Source organism: Haemaphysalis longicornis, unplaced genomic scaffold, assembly GCF_048455015.1.
Source record: "Haemaphysalis longicornis isolate Haplotype H1 unplaced genomic scaffold, Haemaphysalis longicornis Haplotype H1 scaffold_1, whole genome shotgun sequence".
Classification (NCBI taxonomy): Eukaryota; Metazoa; Arthropoda; class Arachnida; order Ixodida; family Ixodidae; genus Haemaphysalis; species Haemaphysalis longicornis.
In genome coordinates, this window is record NW_027526203.1 from 249,572,349 (window position 1) to 249,595,534 (window position 23,186).

Genomic DNA, 23,186 nt, shown 5'->3' on the forward strand with positions numbered 1-23,186 from the left:
CCTTCGCACATGAAGGAGGTTGCTTGCTTTAACATTCAACTGCTCCTGTGAAGGCCCCTTTCACTTTCGTGTTTGGCCGATTCCTATGAAAGAGGGATCAACCACAATTTTCTTTTCTTTTCGGGGAAAGGGGGCAACCCTAGCGACCATTGTGCATCAAGAGAGCTGCGCTGCTGAAGTTGTGTGCATTGTTTAAGGCTTGCACGCGTAAGTCGAGCAGCATGAATGTGCCAGGTGGGAAGCTAAAGTGAAAGACTATAATGCTATGTATGATAAAAGCCGTCTTTTTGACATGAAGCTGAGCAAGCCATTGTGCCCATCAGAAAGATGCATCAGTGGCCAATTACGGACTTCTTTGCTGCAAGTTTGTTTGAAATATGATATTGAAATAAAGGAGGTGCATGACTTTTCCTGTTTTATCTCCGGAATGTTGTGTACTGCCATGTGGCAAAGTCTAATTGCTCCCGCTATTCGTTTAGGGTAAGTACTGTGCACAACGTTTGCAGCAAATGCCCACTACGGCTATAACGAAATAATAGTTATAAGGAACAAATGAGCCCCTTCGATTTCGTTATAATGAGGTTTAACTCTACATGTATTACATAGCTGCAAAGTGGTGCTGCATATGTGAAAGTTCATTGTTTATTTCCTTCCATCATACCAACAGACAGTCTCTCCAAAAGTTTGAAATGCAAGGGTTTGTGTTCTTGCACACAGTTTCTGTATGCTACAATTACAAAAAACTGGGGTTGATTCCTCTGTCATAGGAATTGGTAAAACACGGAAGTGAAATGTGCAGTGAAATTTGCAGCTGAGCATGATTTGCGGGTTGGCAGCTGTCTTGTGGGTGTGCTTGGCGAGCGAAGTTCTGCTTGGTGGTCGCTTCGGCAAAGGTGTACTGGCAGCATTTCTGTGACGGATATGGCGTCAGTGAAATCCTGGCGTATCCCGGCATAAAACACTTTCGTGTTAAAATATAAAACCCGAAAATGAAAAACCGAAGTACATATAACATACTCTTTAGTACTAAAGGTTGCTTCCCCGCAAGAACACCCTGTGTGCAGGGGTGCATTCTTTACAGGCCGCTTGCTTCGTTGTACTGGCGTCATTTCCGTGGCGGATATGACGTCAGTGAAATCTTGGTGTATCTGGGAATAAAACATTAAAATTGTTATTTGGGAGTAAACTGAAGTTCAAAGAGCAAGTTTTTAATAATCTTTCATTTGTTTTAGTTTTCTGTCACTCAGTGTGCAATTTCAAGGTAACTTTGTACTCTCTAAACTGGCAGCACAAAAGGAAACGACCTCCTACAGAAGCCTTCTTACCCATTCTGTTTTGTGGGTTTGTAGGTTAAAATCAATTTTTATTACTCAAAACAATGCTTTTTTTTTGTAAAGTATGAGAACAAAACATGGGGGGTGAATATGGAAGCTTTCAACTAACTTCCTTTGAGTATTCTCGTGTAAATCACTGAAACGTTTTCCAGTCCGAATGCCATTGTATCAGAAAGTCATTGCTCTGCTCCAAATAATTGTTTATTCTCGGTCTCTCTCAAAGCGCATGTAGCAAGGGTATTAGATGTGCAGTGTACCTCACGCAGAATGTGGACCACATTGTGCTTTGAATTCCGGGATTTTAGTGTTTGGTTTGTTTGTGTTTGTTAGCCAGATTTTCACTTTTTTTTTGTTCTAGTTCTCATTGAAGCAGTGCCTTACCTCAGTGCTTTGCTAGTGCTGTTCCTTCAATGCCCTCCTCCCCCCTCTCCCTTTTCCTTGCACCTGGTGCAGCCCCAAGAACATACCCGAGGAAGAGTTCAACAAGTGCTGCCTGCGTTGTGGCCGAGTCCTCACCACAGACGTTCAGGTGGGTGTGCGTCCTATCGGGGCCCTCCTGTAAGACGGGCATCACGTCTGTGAGAAGAAAGGAGGCACTGTTGGGGCCCGCAATGTGTGGGCATAAAGGCTGAGCTGCATATGCACTTTTTATGGCTAGGTCAGTACTGCACAGATTGATGGGAATTGAGCTTAAGAATTTAACTCTCGGAACCGCGGGAAAATTACCGATTTGTAGGGGCCCAAGGAAACATTTCTTTCAGCTAAAAAAATTGGTTAGGCACTAATTACAGGAACACAAAAGGCAGATTATTTAACAGCCTTTCCAATAACACCAGTTTTTAAAATGTTTTTATATATCATAATTGCGAAAAAAAGATCAAAATCATTGTCAAGTTGTCGAAAAAAAATGATAAAAAAGGAGTTGTGTATAACAAACCACCGGTAGTAGAAAAAAATTAGAATATACATTTTGTAGGGAGACATTTCAAAAACACACCCTAGAAAAAATTGATTGATTGATTGATTGATTGATTGATTGATTGATTGATTGATTGATTGATTGTAGGGTTTAACGCGCCGACGCAACGCAGGCGATGAGGCGCGCCATAGTGGAGGGCTCCGGATTAATCTTGACCACCTGGGGATCTTTAACGTGCGCCGAAATCTCGTACACACGGGCGTTTTTGCTTTTCGCCTCCATCAGAAAAGCGGCTGCCGCGGCCGGGAATCGAACCCGCGATCTCGTGCTCAGCAGCGCAACACCTTAGCCACTGAGCCACCGCGGCGGGTCCTAGAAAAAATGTCGACTTGCGCGTAACAGTTTGTCAGATATAAATAAAATATGCTAGCACGTGTGGTGCTCGTGCCATGCGGTGAAGCCCAACCTCCATTTCAAAATGTGCAATTTTGGGGGGTTCCCTGGAAGAACTGTGGGGGTTTGACATTATTAGAGGCAGCAATTTGCCCCCACATAACTTAAAAACATCTTTTCAATGACTGAATTTGCATTTACAGCCGCAACAATATTTGGGACAAGCACTCGATGCGGAAAAACATGCATGAAGTTGAAAACGGAACTTCGTGGTTGATGCTTGTTGATGTTCATGGTCAGTTATCTCTCAAAACATAAAGTTAAGCTTTATCATCTTCTGACTCGCAATTGTAGCCTTGCTTGCAGGAACGAGGTGCGATGCGCTAGAATTGTGCCCTACAAACTTTGGCCGAGTAGGTGTTGCGCGATAAAAAAGATGAGCACAACGAGCCTCCCGCATTGCAGCGCCACCTAACATTTCTGAAATGAAACAGTACAAAACTTATTGGAGACTCTATCGGAATAGACAGTTCAACTAAGGTGCAACACTAGACCTCTGGAGATACCCTCGTATGGAAACGAAACTGGCAGGTGAACAGCTGGTGGTGTGTTAGGCCGGTTTGAAGCGCTCTTCTGGTCAGAACGGATATCTGGTGACTGGGTGTTATCTTTTGACTTGCATCGGAAGTTTTTATTGCAGAAATCGGGTTAGGGTAGGGTGAAATCAGGAGCGGCACGCTTTTTTCGAGGATCAGTCAGGGACGCCCAAGGCACCATGGCAGGTAGGCTTGAAGTTGGGTAACTGCGTAGTAGCGCCAAATATGAATTTCGCGATGCAAAAGTGAAACAGAAACTGTTGTAAACTGTTTGCGAATGGTCCTGTGGTAAGTAGAACTCTACAAAACAACTTAGAACAATGTTCTCAAAGGCAATAAAAATGCCTAAAATCATAAAGTAGCTTTGCAAACAGGCACTGCTTGACATTTTCAGCCGATTTCAGGGATTATTACTGTCAGAGTGCAAACCTGATGATTGCAAATCGTTTGCTGATTCACCATTCATATCGTGATAATGACAACTAAACGCTGATGCAGAGTAATTATCAGTGGCACGCAATCTTCGTTGGTAGCTGTGACGTGCGATGACCACGTCCCTTTTCCACACCCAGGTGATGCAAACGCATATCAAAAATCCCGTTTTTGTTGCAAAAAATGAAAACAAAACTGATTTTGAAAGGGCATTTTCGGAGCTAACTCCAAATAGCTTTACATGTTCCAGCAACACCTGGAACGGTATGAAAAGGGGCTCTCAAGGTATCGTTCAAATTGAACAATTTTGAATAGACGTGGTCACGAATGAGTTAAGAGCCATTCGAGGAAAGTTGCAATGAATTACTTCAAGGGCACCTTGCGAGTGCCACAGCTGCTCCTGTAATGACACCTTTGTTAGGAAAACGGCCATGTTTCGAAGATTGTCTTTTTGCTGGCTTACTTGTGGGCTTTTTTTCCCCCAAACCTTGCAGTTACCGTAATTACCCGATTCTAACGTGCCCCCGATTCTAACGCGCACCCGATTTTCCAGGGGGAAAAAACGAAAAAACTTGCACTTCCGATTGTAACGTGCACGGAACTTTGTGAGCAAGAAAAACGAATGCGAGAGAAACGGGCGATATATTTCCCGAAGTAATCTCACTCATCTGACTCCTCGTCGCTCTTCGCTGACCACAACATCTCGTCCTCAGTGCCGTCAAGCGCGTTCGCGATGCCACACTTCTGAACGAACGTTCAATCATGGTCGATGGGATCGTGGCCCACGCCTCGCACGCCCATCCGGCGAGCTTCTCCAGAGGCGCACGCTTCAGCCGACCGCTCGTTTTGAACGCGTGAGAGCCGCTGCTGCCATTGCTGTTATCAAGCACGCAAGTGGAACGATTTGACGATTTGTGTGAACGCCGACAGAAAAGCCTAGGCGCCTATGCTTCCTGCGTCCGAAAAATCGTCGCTAAAAGCTTTGGCGCCATCTTGAGATGGCGATGGCGATGGGTGGGACGAAATTTCCTCTGTTTCGGCAGTTTTGGTTTCGTATCCGATTCTAACGCGCATGCGATTTTTCGACCTATTTTTCCGGAAAAAAAGTGCGCGTTAGAATCGGGTAAATACGGTAGTTTGGGGCCACTTCGTGTAACGGTGATGTTGCTGCTATCCCCTGGTTGGAAGGTGCTAATGGGCACCTTCATTATTGTGCACATGTCACAACCCGACACAAAGCTTGCTCTGCCAGGAGCCTTGTTACTGCTGAAGCACTTCACTGTCTTTTATTTAAGCTGGTGTGTGTGTACACGTACAGTTTCCGAGTACACAGTTTGCACTGTTATCAGACTTTGCTGCTCATAGTCGAAATACGTTCGGAAAATGTGCTTGAGCTTTAAACAGTGGGCTTTGCAAAGAGAAATTACAATTAGACCAGGGCAAAACACTAAAAAAAAAGGAAGCGTCCCAGCGAACCTCATTATTATATATAGCATTCGAGTTTATTGACATGTTTTAAATGCAGAAAGGCTTTCAGAGTGCCAAAAATCTCGCCATTCACCAGAGGGATGCTTACTGGACACACAAACAACTGGTGGAGACTAGGTGGAATGCTGCAAGCATAGCTGGCCAGCCGTAACTTTTGGCTGCTCACATGCCTTTTGAGGTTTTCCATCTTTGGCGCAGTACTTAAAGGGGCCCTAAACAGGGTTCCAAAGGTTGAGATTTTACGTGCGCAATCATTGGAGTACTATCCAAAGAACATCCTGTCGCAAAAATGATTTAAAAGCGTCCAGTATTAGCCGAGCTATCGTTCATTAAAAAGGGCCCGCAACAAGGCCTGGCGCATTCCCTCTTTAAGGGGTATTCACACGAGAGAGAAATCCGCCGTTTCGCTCCTAGGAGTGCGCACCACGTGACCCCTACGTCACGGTTTCTCTCCGGCGCACCGCCTCCGATGGGAGATCGGAGCTTCTGCTCGCGAGCTACAAACCCTCCGACGCTCCGCGGCGGAGGAGGCGGGATTTCGTCTGCTCGTCGGGCAGCTGGCCGCGACTGAAGTTCTAGAGCGGTTGCAGGCACTTTATTTTTATCGCTTCTTATTACATTGGACGCGAAAATTCGTGGCGCACATGACAGGCGCACTGAGGGAGCCGCGTATACCACCAGCACGGGCGCTTGGCGAGCGGCGGCCGCGGCTGCGAAGTGGCGCAGGCCGGCGCCGGTAGCTCGAGCGACAACTTGTTATTGCTCCCCAAGGCGCAAACAAAGCTGCGTATACGAGAAATGGGGTAATGATGTGATGGAAAGTTGCTTTAAAAATCGTCACCTGAGCCGCTTGCCAGAGCGGCGATCGAATATTCGCCGCAGTGTTAAGCCTAACATCAGTATGCGGGCCTGTAGGTTGGCCGGTCGGCTGCTACTACGTCGCGCGCCGTTCTCTCCGCGCGGCAGCACCTGCATCGCGTCGACGACCAATTTTTGGTCGGTTGACAAGATCAGTACGTATGCGCTTAACAGAAACTGCCGCCGTCGCGGAATCGGCGGTGCTACGGCAGCTATGCTTTCGAGATAGGCGGCTGCAAACAGTGATGTCCGTCCGAAAGTCGCATCCTCCGTGTGAGCGAAGGAGCTAGCCGAGCGGAGGTCCGCCTGCGGTGACGTCACGACCTCCCTCGGATTTCTCCGCTGAAACGCTCCGTCGTGTGAATACCCCTTTAACCGCTCCTCCAAAGCACTGTGGAAGCGGAGACGCCACCGACCAGGCGCAAGACCTAATCGTTGACACCTAGAGAAACAGGGTTGTGTCGAGAAGCGCGCAGCCATTGGCTCCGCTCGGCGGTACGTCACGCTTGTAGCAGACGACGGCCAAGCATCGCCTACTACCGCTCAGCGGGGTCGGTCGGTGGCCGGCCCGCATCGAACGGCTCCTCGCGCCGGCCGTGCTTGCGTCGGCGGAAACGAGCGCAAACGAGCATTTGAAGGCAAGATAGGGGGCTTTCTAACTCAACATGCTCGCTAACGACAATAATTGAAGATTGCCACCGACAACTATAGCGGCTCGCTAGCGGCTCGCTAGCGTTAGCGTTTCGCGGTGAACTCGTCCCACCGAGGTCGGTGAAAAGGCTTAGCATCGCCGCAGTTATCCAGACTGCTTTGCGAGACCGCGACGACGACCCCCTGCGCAATCTTTCACTGCACTATCACCCCCTTTCGCGTATTAGCAAACTGATTTTCAGCAATAGTCCCGCACTGGCGGGCGGTGACAAGTTTTAGCTGCTGCGGTGTATGCGTTATCGTGCGTACACCGCACAGTGGGCTGCTTGCCGACCGAGCAGGCAGATGCTTGCCGCAGTCGCGCGTGTAGCGGCCGTTTGTGCCCGCAGAGATTTTCCGTGTTTTTCAGCGTTATTAATACCTTGTAAACGACTACAAACTCAGCTACGCTCGTGTAACGGATGGCGACGATAAACATTCGTCCGTGCCACCCGTGCAGGACGAATATGCCGTGCCGCCGGTGCAGGAGTGCTGCGCGCAACCGCGTTTCTCCCAGAGCCGGGAACGCTGACTGGCTACAGCACTTAACGGGGCCCACCAATAGCGCAGCTGTACTGTTGAGAGCTTCAAGCGTCACACGGGTGCGTCACAAGCGCTCTGTCGCACGTCACAGCGCGCAAGTGTGGCGGCAAGGAAGCGGTAGGTGAGCAAGGAAGAAAGAAAGCATCTTTGTTGCGTGTTTGTGCGGCCCCTGCTTTACGCAGAGGTTTAATATTTGGTATACATTGTCGTGAAGGGGTACTCTAGTGATTGCGCGATTGAAATGGCGACCTTCAGAAACCTATTTAGGGCCCCTTTAAGGGGAAGGAGGAACCTGGCCTGTCAAGGCTCGGGGCCTCGGACGTTTTGGCTGGCTTGGCTCCCGGGGAGGAGGAGGAGGAAGTAACTTTATTGTGTCCAGAGGAAAGGCCTAGTTATGGCCGGTGTGCTTCAGACGACGGCCAGTATGTCTTGGCTCCTAGCGGCGTCTTCGGCCCTCTGGACGGCCCAACGCTGGATGGCAGGGTCCTCGCTAAGCAGCACAGTCTCCCACTGCTCTTTGGTGTTGATAATAAATGTTCCCTCTGTAATGCTGAAGTGTTCTTTGTATAACAGGGCATTCCCAAAGAATGTGTGCCAAACTTGCAAGCTGGGGGCAGTGCTTACATTTACCGTCACGAATTTCTGGGTGGAAGTGCCTGTAGAGGCCTGGGTTGGGATATGTATTAGTCTGAAGACGCCCCCCGCCAATGGAAACGGAAGACGACGAGGCGACGCCGCTCACCTCGTATAAGGACACTCTGGAGTGGTACAGGGGCAACAGGCAGGTGTTCCCGCCGCCCCACCACAAGCTTACGAGGAGGGAAGCGGTGACGCTGCGACAACTACAAACGTGCGCGATGTGGACTCCGGTGATAGCCAAGCACATGTGCCCGGACGTGTATCCGAGCGATGTGTGCGCGGTGTGTAGGAAGGACAGGGCCACGATGGCTCATATCCTGTGGAACTGCAAAGTGAACGACGGTGCTCCGCCGCACCTAGCGGATGCGGTGGCAAGCAAGGATTACGACGTGCAATACAGGGCCGTCCAGCAAGTGTTGGAGGCTCTCGAGCGTCAGCGGCCGAAAGCACTGTCCCCTCGGGGGCTGGGTGCATGTAGGTAGCCGATGCCGAGGGACCGACTGACACGACGTTAGGCAGCGTCAATTTTGCCGGGTAATAAAGATGTTTTATCTCTCTCTCTCTCCGTGCAACTTCTTGCTTTTTGGTCAGTGAGGGGTTGGCTGCAGGGTACTTCCGTCTTTCGCCCCTGTATTGGTCGAGCACGTCCCGGTAGGTGCATAGGCGATCCTTGGTGTTGTCAGCAGGGTGTAGAGCGGATTGCAGGGGCTCTCGGTAGGTGAATGCTCGAGCAGCCTCGTTGGCCCGTTCGTTGCCCTCCAGGCCCGCGTGTGCGGGCGTGAAAAAAACACGAGCCATTCCACCCTGTGGAGGTGGGTGACCAGGAAACCTTCTTAGCTCATTACATAGAGGTAGCACAGTATTTAGGTGAAAGGTATAAGAAAATTTTATTTCTCTCGAGTGTTGACGGTGGTCACCGCTGAGAGACGCATACATACACGCACACACTTTTATTTTCACTCTACTGATCTTGATAGTGGTGCCTGTTAATGATGACTAAACCACTCCAAGTGCATGTCCGTGTGATGAGATCATCACTTTTTTTATTATTTCGAAACTGATGTTTATTATAGACTAATCTACCATAGATGCATATCCAAGTAATGAGACGTATAAGCTTTCAAGTGTAAATCATGTTTTGAAATTTCAATGGTGTGTGACTTTGGTGGTGAGCACGTGCTGATTGGACACACACTGTGATCTTCGTTTTCCAACACCTTGCACTATGAATGACTTGTGCTTCAAAGACACCTGCAGCCTTTAAAGTTTTTGTTCTCAGACATCAAAATCAAAAATATACAGAACCCTATCTGTATAAGCTTCACTTAAAGAAAGAATCTGCATGTCGCAAAATCCTTTCGTTATTTCTGATTGCTATTGCTCTACTCACAGTGATACCGCCGCGGTGGTGGGGACGTTACACTTGGGGGCTCGGATTAAGCCATCAGTAGAAGTGCAACAGAAGTGTAGAGCTTCTTGGCATAGCTATAGTGTCATGCAGTGAAGCCACACCAAGGACTTGTGGCACAGGTGATTTTTAAGTGCGAATGCACTTTATAAGCGACCCCAAACCATCCACCGGCGGCGGCGGCGGCGGCGTCCGCAGTGCTCCTCTATATTTAAAAAAGAAACAGCATCCGGCGCCAGGTTTCGATCCGAGGACTTTGCGGCCGCAGCGCGACGCTCTACCGACGAAGCCACGGACGCGACGCTGATATCAGTGTCAGTGACGCGCCTTATATCTTTAACGCATTCAAACTACGTCGTCAGCGGCGTGCGTTGGCGACTCAGCGGCGTTATAGCGGCTTGATAACTGCGTGGTGTACACGTGATACTACAAACCCGATGGAAGAGATGGAAGAGAAGGCGGCGAGGCGGTGGGCTGCGGGGGCCGAGCGCAAGCGCCGCAAGCGGGCCGACAACCGTGCATTCGCACTTTCACATTCTCCCCCTCGGGGAAATGCGGGGGAATTTTTTTTTTACATGTATCCCCCCCCCCTCCCTTCCCATTCGTGAATAAGGTAAAAAACAGTGCAGCGGGTATTGTTTCATTTTGTTAGTGTGGTAATCCTGCACCCATACGATTGTTGTGCTTGCTGGTTTGTAGTCTCTAAATATCTCTTTCAGCCCCTGATGTAACTGGTGTATCTACTCTGTGCAGCACATTTGGCGGTGGACCGGCTACAACTTTGGAGTGGACCTCATTGTCACTTACCATGGAAGGTTAGTTGCAAAGGCCAGACATATCTTAAAAGATTTAACTGCGCTTGTTTTCTTTATGCGTATTCTACAAGGTTCACGAGGCCCGAAAATGTTGCAGTGGCTACATTGTAGTTACAGTGCTGTCTTAACGATACAATTACAGCTGGTTCAAGTTTCAGGATGCTACAAATTTAAAAGAGTTTCTCAGCTGAAGTGAATCGTGTACAATGGGCTGAATATCGTATGTTACAGATGTATTCTTGCGCTGGGATGGAGGAAGCGGATTGGTGAGGGCTTCTATGGAAATATTGCCTCCGAAAAGGGCTTCACCTCACCTTATACAGTAAAAGCTCGTTAATTCGGATTTCTGAGGACCGGAAAAAATGTCCGAATTAACCAAATGTCCGTATTATCGAATGGTCGAAATAAACACAATAATGCAAGTTTTTTTTCTACATACCTTTATTTTACGAAGTAATCACGTATGCTTGTCTGCTTTCGAGCAGAAATTCGCGCGGACACAATTTTTCTGAGCCCTTCAAGGTGCTCAGCAGCTCGCATGCTATCTTCAGTGTCAAAACAAAGCCACAAAATGGCACCGATGGCACCGCCAAACCTACACGCGAAGAAAAGACATTCAACCAGTCTCAAGTCAAGCCAAGTCGATAATTGATGTCCATGGCGATGCTGCGTTTGAGCTTCACTTTTGTTCCGAATTGTGCTTTTTTCGTTTTTGAGCCTCGCCAGCGGCCTGAAAGTCGCCGAATTATCCGATTTGCGGTCAAATCTGTCCGAAATAACGAGCGCCCTGTCTCATAGAGTGATGCGTATATTTACAGGGACCAGATGACGTGTCCGAATTAACGAGAGTCGAATTAACGCGCTTTTACTGTACTATGTATGAAAGCAAATTGTACCGTGTTTGACCTTTAAGGTAACTCAATAATCCTGCTGAGTTTAATTTCATTCATATATAATTAGGAGTCTAGGGATTATAACTTTCATGCTACTGCCAGGAAATTAGCCGATTCTTAGGTGTCTAAGAAAACTTTCATTTGCTAAATATATTGGCTGGGCACATGTTGCATTGACCTGAAACATACATGATTGAGTGCCTTTTCCAGTGATGCCAGTCTCTAACGGGTTTTTATAAAATAAGCCTTGAAGAAAAAGAATAAGCTTAATTTCAAATTTTTCTAAATGTGGATGAAATTGTGAAAATGTTCAGCGCCTCTTTACAGGTTCACAGGAAACCTGTAAACTTCCCATAGAAACAATGCATTAAAAACCCCCCCGGTGATGTGACACTCGGGTACACGCGGTCTGCTTCATATGACAGACCCTGGCACGGAGAAACTGGAGTTTTTCCCCCATTTTAAACCGCTTCGCTGCCTCGTCCTGACCTTCTTTATTCTTAACCCCTGTTTGACGCTGCTTGATGTGCAAATGTCCGCAGGCAGGCCGGACCACTGGCTGAACAGACGCTAGCAAGCAGGCTAGCGTCTCGTGATTGGGAGGTAACCTGCGACGGCCCCACGTGGCACCAGTATGCCAATGCGCCAACCGCGAGAATTCAAAGTTCAAGTGGCAGGTGGACCGTGAATTTGAAGCTCCTGTCGAGCTGCCGATGAACGTGAAAACACATACGACGCAACCCCACCGCGATGACCGAATTGCCACTTTCCCCGCCCGCTCGATCCAAGTTTCTTCCTTTCACAACGCTCTCTCCCTATATCTCTTCTCTCTGCTTATCAGTGTCTTTCAAAGCCGCGTTGTCACTCCGCTCTTTTCTTTGCTAGAGTGCCTCAATTCACGCGCGTCCGCCACAAGGGTGGAGACACGTACGTACCCGTTGGCACTGCCATTTTGGGTCACTCGCTGGCCGCCGCAGCAGCCGTAGCATCTGTAGCAAGACCGCGTTATAATTTTCACCCCAACACGGTTTGCTCGCCAAGTTTGAATCATCTTATCTATTTCGGGTTGCTGGGTCTTGTGGGAAACAGAAACAGCTATGTGTTGAGCGCTTTAACCGAATAGCAGCGGGACGGGACTGTGCAAAGGGTGTCTCCACCATGTATGGCAATGCCTTTTTTTTCATCTCCGCCTTGTACTATCGTTCGTTTTGCTTGGCCTTGGCAGTTTCACACTCGCCTTTTTCTCAGTTCGCTCGACGACGTCGGCCTTGTCTCGCGTGCGCAAGGCACAGGGCTGGTGGGCTAACTTGACGCCATGGAGGGGAGGGGGGCACAACACAAACGTGCGTCCTTTTATAAACTTGAGATTTGAGCTAAAGGTTCACAATTCACGCGAGAACGCACCAAATATAGTAGTTTAAATAAGTTCTTAGCCCACCTGTCGCGTGAGACTGTCTACTAGGGTGGCATTTACACGCACCCCAGTCATGGGACACCCCGCTCATATGATGCTTTCTCCCGGTCCCTTGAAAGTCGTATTTTCAGGGTTCCACTATATATGGTTTTCCAAAAAGCATTTCGGGTTTTTTTTTTTTTTTTCAAAGGCCGTTTTCCCCCTTAAAATTTTACACATGGCTGCAAGTGGCACGAAGGGACTTCGGGCTACTGGGGCCATAGAGTTTCTTAGTAAGTATACTAGAGAGGAAACTGTGCCTTGTAAGCCATGTCGTCGTGGGGGTTTGTGGGAAGACCCCCTTTTTGGCTTGGGCTTGGCATGACAATTGGATACTTAAGTGGTTTTCGGGATTTGCTTTCTTCACTATGCATTAACACGTTTACGAGATACAAGGAAGCCGAAATCCTCCCTGTTCTGTGGTAGCCGTGTTCGGTGAAACAGCAGGCAGTGCGTGATCGCACCTGACGTTGCTCATGCCGCAGTCGAAGGGCGCATGACTGAGCGGATAATATGCCGCCGTGAAATTTGTAGCCGACGAAAAGACGAAACAAAACTTACTTCGACGAAGACAAGATACGACCACGGGGATACGACAGATACGGGTGCTTGTATGCATCCTATCTTGTCATCGTGCATGACTGTTTAACGCCACGTTTTCTTTTTTCTTGTTAAACTAGTTGGCGGTCAGTGCACCGGTTCACCCCGATGGCAACGTTTTAATAGGCATGCTCAAAAAACTTTCCAAACTCTTCAAGCAACTTATTATTTGCAATAATGGTAAAATTAATCAAATCAGAGTCTCTAATGAGTTTTCCCCCCCAAATATTAACCTTGTTCGTGACTACAACCTTGGCCTGCGGAATAGCAGGCACAACCGTTCCGGCAAAAATACGCTTTACTTCCTTTTTCTTTAGTTTTAAAACAGCCTGTTTTTATTTTCCACTTACTATGACTGGGGCATCTGGCACTCGTCTAGCAGCTTGTTGATTCATGTATCCATCACAGTGTGTGACAGTGTTTAGAAACTTAACTATTCAGCCCATTGTATATAATGTAGTTTGACTGGGGGATTTGGTTGCTGTGTCCATACGGAAATTCATACCATTCGGGTCATATCATTGAGCTCATATTGTATGTATGGATAATTGAGGATTTTGATGAAGCATCTTTTTTTCCAGAATGTACTTTCATTTCTGAAGTGTACGTTATTGTCCTCTGATCTAAGCTGACAAAATGTAGCTCAAACACAATGTTTACTTTCCGTTTGTTCTTAAAGCAATAAAGATCGCAGCATTAACCTGAATTTCTGCGGTCAAAATACTCGCGCATGATCCACGAATCTGTCCATGTGCAAGCGTGGACGTTGCATAGCTTGAGCATGCGATGTGCTTTTAATAACTAGACGAGAGCAAAAATGAAGCAGTTCGTACCACTTTGAGGGTGTCCAAAAGGCCTGTGCGGGGGGTGGTACAGAGCAGAGGCTGTACGTGCATGGCATTTGCTGGCACCTGTTGCACAAGCATGGAACCAGTGCCGTTGGCTCAGTGTCCCTGGTGGAACCACCGTATCTCCTGCAGGACCATCAAGTTCCGGCGCAATGAACGTTCCGAGCAGGAAGTGCTGCGCTCCACCTCGGGCGTGGGTCGGCGGCACCTTCTGTACCGGCTGTCGGTCTATTCGGTGGGGCCGCTGGGGGATGCCCAGCTGCTGGCCTCTACGGGACTCCGCTCAGTCACCATGGCCCGCAATGCTGTGAGTCTCGCGTGCGCAGGACCTTCTTCTGCTAAGCCAAGGGCCACCTCAAAATTGGTCAATCTTTTGTTTTCACTTGTGTTATTATAGTCTTTGAATATCCTTCTTTCATGAAAAATAGGAATGAAAGTGAGCTGTGACGGAGATGTTTGGAAAAAATGTGTATGAATGGCTAGCGTTGACAAAAAACTGCGCATCCTGTCGAAATTCGGCTATCTTTGAGATTCTTTATTCCGCGGCAGGTTTTCAGCCAGCCATTGCAGCCATTTATGAGTTTACCCAATCCTTTCTCTTTTTTTTTTCTGGTGGAGGTGTTCGTCAGCCTAGTACTTCCAGACAGAAAACAGAAAATTGTCTTTCGAATGCAAAAGCACTCTTCTGACACTTCTCCATTTCGCCAGCCTTAAGTTTCCCTCATGGCAACAGGAGGGAAATCTTTGCCAGTTGGTTCAGCATCCTTTTCAACAGCGCAAAAGGACGAGACTGAATGATTTAATCAGACAGGAAAAGAACACACAAAAATGCACACGCAAGTCACAAAAGAAATAGTGATAATAAATACAGTTAAACCTTGATGTAACGAAGTCGGTAAAATTCGTAATTGACTTCGTTACATTGAAATTTCGCTACACTGAAATTCGCAGTTAAAATGAAGGATTAACCGCTGGAAGCGGTACCTGTAAGCAAAAACGGGACGTGCATACACGGCTGGCGCACCGACATTGCTGTGGGTACCACCCGCACGATGCGGCAGCCGTGAAGCGAAACAGGTGCAGGTAGCTCAAACTAGTTACGATTGCCAGAATAGAACTCTTCGCTTAAAAAGAAGGGCAACGCGCGGTCGAAGCTTAATCGTGTACGCGCGCATCAGCGTGAAACACATGTTGCGTTTTCTGCACACAAAAACGCACCGCGTAAGCCACAGGCGCGCCGATATAGCCGCATCAACTACCTGCGCGGTGCGGGTAGTTCCAGCGACTGCTTCTAACCGCTCACTAAAGTGTAATAAGAGGGGAAAATGAAGTTGTTCATGCGGGAAAGAATGATAATGTGGGCGAAAACTGCACTGTAAAATGCCATCCGCGCCGTTTAGGAAAGCACCTATCAAAGATCCTCCAACAGTGCTAGGCCTAATCGTCTCTGGCATCCCCGAGCCGGCCGTGCCCGAGTGCTTCGAAGCTTCCGCCATGCGGTCTGTGCCTCCCCATTGGCGCAAGTCGCCAGGCTCCTCCCACTGCCACAAGGTACGAGTCGTTTTTTCGGCCGAGGCAGAAGCCGCCATCGGCGCGCAATCACGGCCACGGCCGTGAAAGAAACGCCTGCACAAGGCTCGTAGCGACCCACAAAGCTTCACCGTAAAGTTGCTAGAACGACAAAACCCAACAAGCACGAACCAACACGAACGAAGGCCATAGCGGCAGCGGCACCTTACGCAGTTTGTAGGCACTGCGCTCGCCCACGGCGGCATTGGGCGGCCCGTGTTGCCGTTCGGTGGTTATTGAGACTGCGTTCCGGTGCTTGCGTCTCCAAAATATACTTCTACAACCAAAATATTGTGCCTAATTGTCCCTGAAACTTCATTACATTGAAATTTCGGCAAACAGGACTGCGTTACACAGTCACGGCGGCCGCTTCTCTGATGGAGGCAAAAAGCAAAAACACACGTGTGTACGAGATTTCGGCGCACGTTGAAGATCCCCAGGTTGTAAAAATTAATCCGGAGCCCTGCAGGCGCCTTATCGCCTGCATTGCGTCGGCACGTTAAACCCTACAATCAATCAACTTCGTTCCACAGTGGTTAAAAATACATAGTGTGCATACACTTGAACTTAGAAAAAATTACGTGGTCGTTACATCGGGGGTTTCATTACATTGAAGTTTGTTACATCGAGGTTCGACTGTACATGCTGCCAAAATCACACTTTCTCAAGAAATGCCACCCCACAATCAAGCAGCGCTATTGACGGTGGGCTAATGCAATTGTCACCATTTTTCTGGATAGCGAAGGCTTCCCTTCCTCTCTTATTTCATGAGAGCCGTGTATGTTGGGCGTTTGCGCCCAGGTCAGAAAAGCCCCTGCTCAGCCTCTCTTCGGGCCATTCAAAAATAGTAAAATCAGGCAGTGTCGTTAATATTCTTTCCTAAGCTCTTGCGAAGTCCTGCAAGCACATGATGGCCTCCAGCTTCCACTGTCAAGTTCAAAGGCTCAGACATACGAGTTTTCCTGATGATGCCCTTCCTGATGATGCCCTCGATCTGCGTCACAAAAAGTTATGCGCTAGCTAAAAATGCAAGGAAAACCGCTGAAAGAAAAAGAGAGCAAGCGCAAAAGTGGGGTAATTCCATGTATCCATGAAATTCTGCATCGTATAAAAAGGTAGCGAATAAGTTCAGCGTCAATGTGTGTTTTTCTGCATAAAATAAGCTGCTAAACCTCCGTGCCAGAATTGGTAAGAAGTTGGGGGGTGCGGGCGGGCAAAGCGAATAGTGCTGTGTGCGGGCGAAGCGAATAGTGCTGTGTGTGGTGTAAAACACCAGAACCAGTTCGTTCGGTGCAAAATCAACGTTGTTTATTTGCTCCCTTTTACGTGTGGCAAAGCTTATGTGGGGCAGACAGGGCGCTGCGGTACAGTTTGTGGGTGCACAAAAGCTCCACAAAGGGTACACCCTGTTCCCGTTTGTCTGACCATTGTCGCAGGCATAACTGCTCCCCTGAATTTTGTCGCACAACTTTCAAGTTCGCGCATGCCAATACACGCACAAGGGAACTAGCAGAAGTCTTCGTGATCCGTAAAAAATGGTGGAAATTGCATAAGCGCTGCTTGATTGTGGGGTGGCATTTCTTGAGAAAGTGTGATTTTGGCAGTATGTATTTATCATCATTATTTCCTCTTCTTGAATGCATGTCCAAATGGGTTCTTTTCTTATCTGATTAAATCAAGCAGTTGTTAGTCAGCACTGCTTCTTTCGCGCTGTTTAGAATGATCCTTGGTAGAATTTGTCAACCCGAACAGCTTTTTTACTTTCTTTTTCCATTTTAAATTTTTTTCTTAGTTATTTACGTGAGGTTTGGGTTCTTGGGAGGTAATTTTCAGCTCTTAATGTGTATATAAAGAAAAAGGTGTCGTTTTTCAGCAATGCACACCGACTCTCAATCGCATGCACCGACCCGCATGGGCACACCCACACTCATATGCACACTCACCCTCGCGCGAATGCTTGCACCCTTGCACACTGGCATGTACACATACGCACGCATGCACGCGTGAATTAACTGGTGTTCCAGCTAGCGGTACAGCACACAAAATGCCAGTAGTGAGCCCTCCTGCATGGTCTCAGTAGATGCACAATGTCAATAATTATGTACTGCATAAGTACAGCATGTGCAATAGACAATTCAGTAGTGCAGTTGACTCGAAATGAGGTGGCTGCCGACTGATTTGATTTAAGGCAGGGGTACTTTCAGCACCTGCTCCTTGGTCATAGCATCTCCTGGGCATTCTTCCTGGGAAAACCCGCCGTGGTGGCTCAGTGGCTAAGCCGTTGCGCTGCTGAGCACGAGGTCGCGGGTTCGATTCCCGGCCGCGGCGGCCGCTTTTCTGATGGAGGTGAAAAGCAAAAACGCCCGAGTGTTCGATATTTCAGCGCACGTTAAGATCCCCAGGTGGTCGAAATTAATCCGGAGCCCTCCACTACGGCACGCCTCATCGCCTGCGTTGCGTCGGCGCGTTAAACCCTGCAATCAATCAATCAAATCTCCTGGAAAAGCTTCACTGGCATTGTCATGCCCTGCCAACAAAAAGTTATGGTTTGGTGGCTGATTTTGCTGTATGCTGCCACATCAAAATATCATTAAAAAGACTCTTTCTTGAAAAGTAGTGACAAAAGTGGAAGCCAATGAGTACAAGCTTACAGGCAGATGGCAACGGCCGAGGAAAGTCAGGCTCGGCTCTGATGTGATGGGCTCCGAAACGTTGCAAAAAAGTGAAAGGGAAATGACTGAGAAAAATACAATCTATAATTGTTTATTTCTTTACAAACAAGGCACCGTTGCCCATCTAACAAAAGCCTAGGAAGCTACGAAATGCGCGATCTTTCAGTTTACAACAAAAAGCTATTCAGCCTTTAGTGTACGTTTAAGGGGAGGTGTTCCTCAGTACAACTTTTTCTAAGTTTATGAAGATTCAGCTCCTCTTGTAATATATGCAGTTAGTTTTTTGTATAGCTGCTGCGGTTAAATTTTTACGCTGCAGCAGAAGAATGCTCCCACCTATCCCTTTGTGTTTTTTTTGTGCACATGATTTTTCTCGCCAAAAATTTGTACTAAGAACTCTGAGCCATTAGGCAGTTCCTTGTGAACTTCTGACTGGGAAAATCATTGGGAAAAAATATGTATCTCTGTTTTCTTTAGCCAGAAAAATTGACAAATAGTGTGCTGATGTTTTCTTGTTATGATCATCAAGAATATTTAGTGGTATCAATTTCATAGTTTACTAGTTTTGTCTATGCATCGGAAGTAAAATCTGTACAAAATTTCATTGCAATAACAACCACTTTAAGGGGGGACACTGGTCTTAAAACAATTTCTTTTAATTTTCAAGCAACCTTCGTGAAACTTGTCAGTCTTGCTGCTTTTCTCCCACTGATTTCAGATATGCCATTATTTTCTCAGTAGGTCAATTAGTTCCCAAGATAATTATCACTAATTAGCCATTTTTAGTCAAGCAATAGACAAAACAGTGTTGGTCATAAAACTGTAATCTTTATATTTTCCAATACTATGAACCCTGGTGAGCGCAATAATCGAAGCAGTTTTTTGATGCATCGCTTGGAACTAATTTTAAAGCTCGTTAAACTTTGGTGTTTGAAATGGGCACTCAAAATGGCTCCTTGCCACTGGTGCTACCAAAGTTTAATGAGCTTTAAAATTACTTCCAAGCGATGCATAAAAAAACTGCTTCGATTATTGCGCTCACCAGGGTTCGTAGTATTGGAAAATATAAAGATTACAGTTTTATGACCAACACTGTTTTGTCTATTGCTTGACTAAAAATGGCTAATTACTAGTAGGGGTGTGCGAATATTCGAAACTTCGAATATTCGATTCGAATTTTTTGGTATTCGATTCGATTCGAACGGCACTTTTATTGTTCGAAATATTCGAACCACCCAAAACTAAAAAAAAAAAAAAATTCAGAGCGTGTCTCAGCAGCAAAGTCGCGAAGCATATACCCGGCGAACGGTACGTGTTTTCGCAGACTGTATCGGTGTTTATTCGTAGTTACAGTGGACTCTCGATGATACAATTCTGGGGGTGCGAATTTCGGGGTGATACGAATTTCCGAAAAGTCCCGGCGAAATTGCATTGTTTGCAATGGGAAAAATTTCGGCTGTTACGAACGGACCTGCGCGGCCCGGCGGAAGATGCGAACGAGCCGGCGAGGCACCCGACTGCCGAACGAGCAAGTGACGGCTCTCGCTCCCCTGTTTGTCACTCTTTCTCCAGAAACGGCCGGGCTGTTGTTTTCTGCTCGCGAAAACGCTCTGCGCACGCCCAACGCGCGCTGACACCGCCGCGAAACCACTCCAGTCTCTCACGCTGCGCGCGGCGCGGCCGGCGGCGTCAACATGGCGTCGGCTCCAGCCGCGAAGTGGCGCGGGCGCTCGAGCGACCGCTTCTAACCGATCTTTAAAATGCGGCTCAATGGAGACACGAAGTTGATTGTGCGGTAAAGGAGCTGATAATGCATGCGAAAACGGTACTATAAAACATCATCCGCGCCGCTAGTGAAAGCGCCCATAAAATATTTGCCGGGGTGCTAAGCCTAACCATCTCCGGCGGAGCCAAGCCGGCTGTCTCGATCTCATCGCAAGTAGTCAGGCTCCTCCATTCTGCCGCGCGTCGTGCGTCATTTTCTGACCGAGGTAGGCGCTACCGCGGGCGCGAAATCGTCGATGCGGGCGTGAAAATACAGCGCTTGCCAAGCCGAGGCGAGCGAATCGCGTGCATAAACGCACCATGCGGTTCACGCTTGACTGTTGCACGTGTAGCCAGCTTGGGTACAGCGAGTGAGGAGACGAGCACGAATCCACTCCAGAAAGGGCTGCTTTGTGACATGGAGGTTAAAAAAAGCAGAAAAAAATCACGAATTTCTTCACGCGAAAGTAAGAAAAGAAATAGACGAAAACTTTTTTCAGCGCCCAATTTTTTGGTCTGTGTTAACGTTGGTTCATACGAATTTCAGATGATACGAATATTTTTCGCGGTCCCGCGAGATTAGTATCATCGAGATTTCACTGTATCAGCGCGCGGCAATGTGCACGGGCTCGGGCATGCCTCGCTGCGCGTCGATGAATGCGAGCATAACAATGAATGAATGACACTTTATTAATGATACGGGGGGCTTGTTAGCCTAGTTGGGGAAGAGGGGAAAGTAACTGGGGTGGCCGTACACTGCTCCCCGAACATGTCGAGCAGTTAACCTTTCACCATATTAACATTTAGGTGAGTGCAGACCTTAACCTGTTGAGTGCAGTGGCATTGTGTAATTCCTAATTTTACTTTGCGTGATTTGTTGTGCAATAAAGTTGCAGTTTTTGTGTCTCTAGATGGTGAAAACTTTAATTTTACAAAAAACAATAACTATTCGTATTCGAAAAATATTCGAAAAATATTCGATTCGATTCGAACTTTGTTTTTATTATTCGAATTCGATTCGAAATTAAAAAATTGATATTCGCACACCCCTACTAATTAGTGCTAATTATCTTGGGAACTAATTGACCTACTGAGAAAATAATGGCATATCTGAAATCAGTGGGAGAAAAGCAGCAAGACTGACAAGTTTTACAAAGTTCACTAGAAAATTAAGAGAGGCTGTTTTAAGAGCAGTGTCCCCCCTTAAGGGGGGACGCGGCTTTCAACTTCGGAAAAATGACCAAAACATCGTTTTTTTGAAACCCGCATATTCGGCTTCTATGTTTCCTATTCTGTGCGTCTGCAAAGTTTTTACGCTGAAAAGCGTCGCAAAGTGGCATAAAAAAATACTTTTGTCAGGCGCGGTGGCAAACTATCAGCGCAAAAGGGCGAAAAAACGGCAATTTTCGGAGCGCTCTATCTCCGCAACGGTGCCACCGTGCGCGGCCATTTTGATATGGTTAGATCGGCCGAGCGATCGTCTTTCCGGTTCCGCTCGTCTCTTTTATCTTCGTTCATTCACAAACGCACAAACGGCAGAAAGGAAACGACGCACAAACGAAGCTAGAAATAGATGCGGAAGCGCTATTGGTCCTCCGGTCCAGCGACCCTCCTGATTGGATGTCGCGGGCGCAACGCAAGATGGCGGCCGCCTGAACTGCGTAGCGAGCGGATTGAGTTCATTTTCGCCGCTTCGCTCGGCCGAGTTTCTGTTCAATCTGTGGTATTCAACACGGACGTTATCGCGATGGGAAGGCCAGAGATAACGAGCCAGATTACGGGAAGTTGTGTGGCTCGAAAGGCGGAGGTCATCGAACGCTTCGTGGTGCGCGTGACTCTACCGTCGCCAGACCCCGGAGGGTGACGCGGTGTGCGCGCTTGCGATAGCGGTTCGTGAAGTGAACTTTTAGTCGGATTTGCGATGTTTACACGCTTAGCTATTGCTGTGTTTTGACTGTGGGCTCGCTAGCCTTGAGAAAGAAACGGTCGACGCGTCAAACGCTGCGGCGCACACGGCATAGCCGACGCGCATTGGAGCATCACATGACTGGGCAACCGGTTACGATTGAACGCCAGTAGTTGTAATTAATGCCTGCGACGTTAGATTTAATCTTAAAAGCGACCTGACCAGCCATATCAGGTATAATCAAAGTTCGATATGTCGCGGTAAGCGTGCGCTGCGATGCGCGCGAGCCATATCGCCTTTCTTGCGCAACGTTTCCCGTGCACTTGTAATTTTCATGCAAACAGGTTTGAGTTAGTAATATAGGAATAAAAATATGATCTCTGCGTTAAAAATGTACGTTACTGTGGCAGCATTTAACAGTGATTTTTTTAGGGAAATTATTGATACCATTGCTCAGGGTAGAGTGTACTAGTACACTCTACTCAGGGCATACTGGCTGTGCTGCGAGAAATATTGGATGCCTTGAATGTCAAAAGTAGTAAAAAAATATGCTCTTGCATTGAAGTTGGGAGTTATGCAGAATACTCTACCAAGCTTCAAAGTAGCTCATTTTCATCCTTGTGGTATGCAAACTTTTGGCAATGAACACCTGCACGTATGAGTACTAAGTTGCTGTGCCAGGCAAGATAAAACATAAAAAAAAGCCAAAAATGTTAAAATTTAAGTAAAAAAATGCTTAACTTGTTGCCATGGTGACAACACTGCAAAAGGAGGTTGTCCAGTGCGATACAGCCAACCAACTAACCTACTTTGCATTGAAAGCCCATTGAAACCCATCTCCCCTCCGTGTGGTTTGCAAAGGGGGGTATGTACTCTTCACGGAGGAGCTGAAAATGATGTTTTCTGGAAAGAGAAAGGCTGTAAAAGACACTCCAATTTCAAGGCAAGGCCTTCCAGAAGCCCCATGTTCAAAAGGACATGAAAGGCTACAACTATGACGACTTTTGATATGTGAAACCTATGTTGCAACTTCGGAAGCCGTTTTCTCGAAACAGTTTTTTTTGCCACCTGTGTCGCTTGTCCCAGGGATTTCTTCGTGACCGCTGGGTCTATTTTGATTCCGTTTCTTGCATTACATTCCTTGATGAACTGTTCAGGTCGTGACACTTTTGGTTTTCCAGATTTGTTTTTTGTGATTTTTTTATTCAAATAATCATTCACAGTTGACATGCCTGTTGCACATAAACCTCTAAAAAAATGAAAACTAAAAAACATTGTGTTGTAAAAAAAAAATTCTAAAACTGTCACGACCTCGTCCATTCATTTGGGAATGCAAAGCACTTCGAACAAGTTTTCTATCGTGTTT

The 23,186-nt window shown here is 47.3% G+C and overlaps 1 protein-coding gene across 1 annotated transcript in view; it reads left to right on the top strand.

Moving 5' to 3' along the window:
- Nucleotides 1–23,186, top strand: part of LOC144143882 (germ cell-less protein-like 1) — a 76,047-nt gene that overhangs the window by 42,685 nt on the left and 10,176 nt on the right. Inside the window, exons 11-13 of the mRNA XM_077675481.1 lie at nucleotides 1,788–1,863; nucleotides 10,054–10,115; nucleotides 14,042–14,216. Of these exons, the coding sequence (XP_077531607.1) occupies nucleotides 1,788–1,863; nucleotides 10,054–10,115; nucleotides 14,042–14,216 (313 nt within the window). The remainder of the gene's footprint in view (nucleotides 1–1,787; nucleotides 1,864–10,053; nucleotides 10,116–14,041; nucleotides 14,217–23,186) is intronic.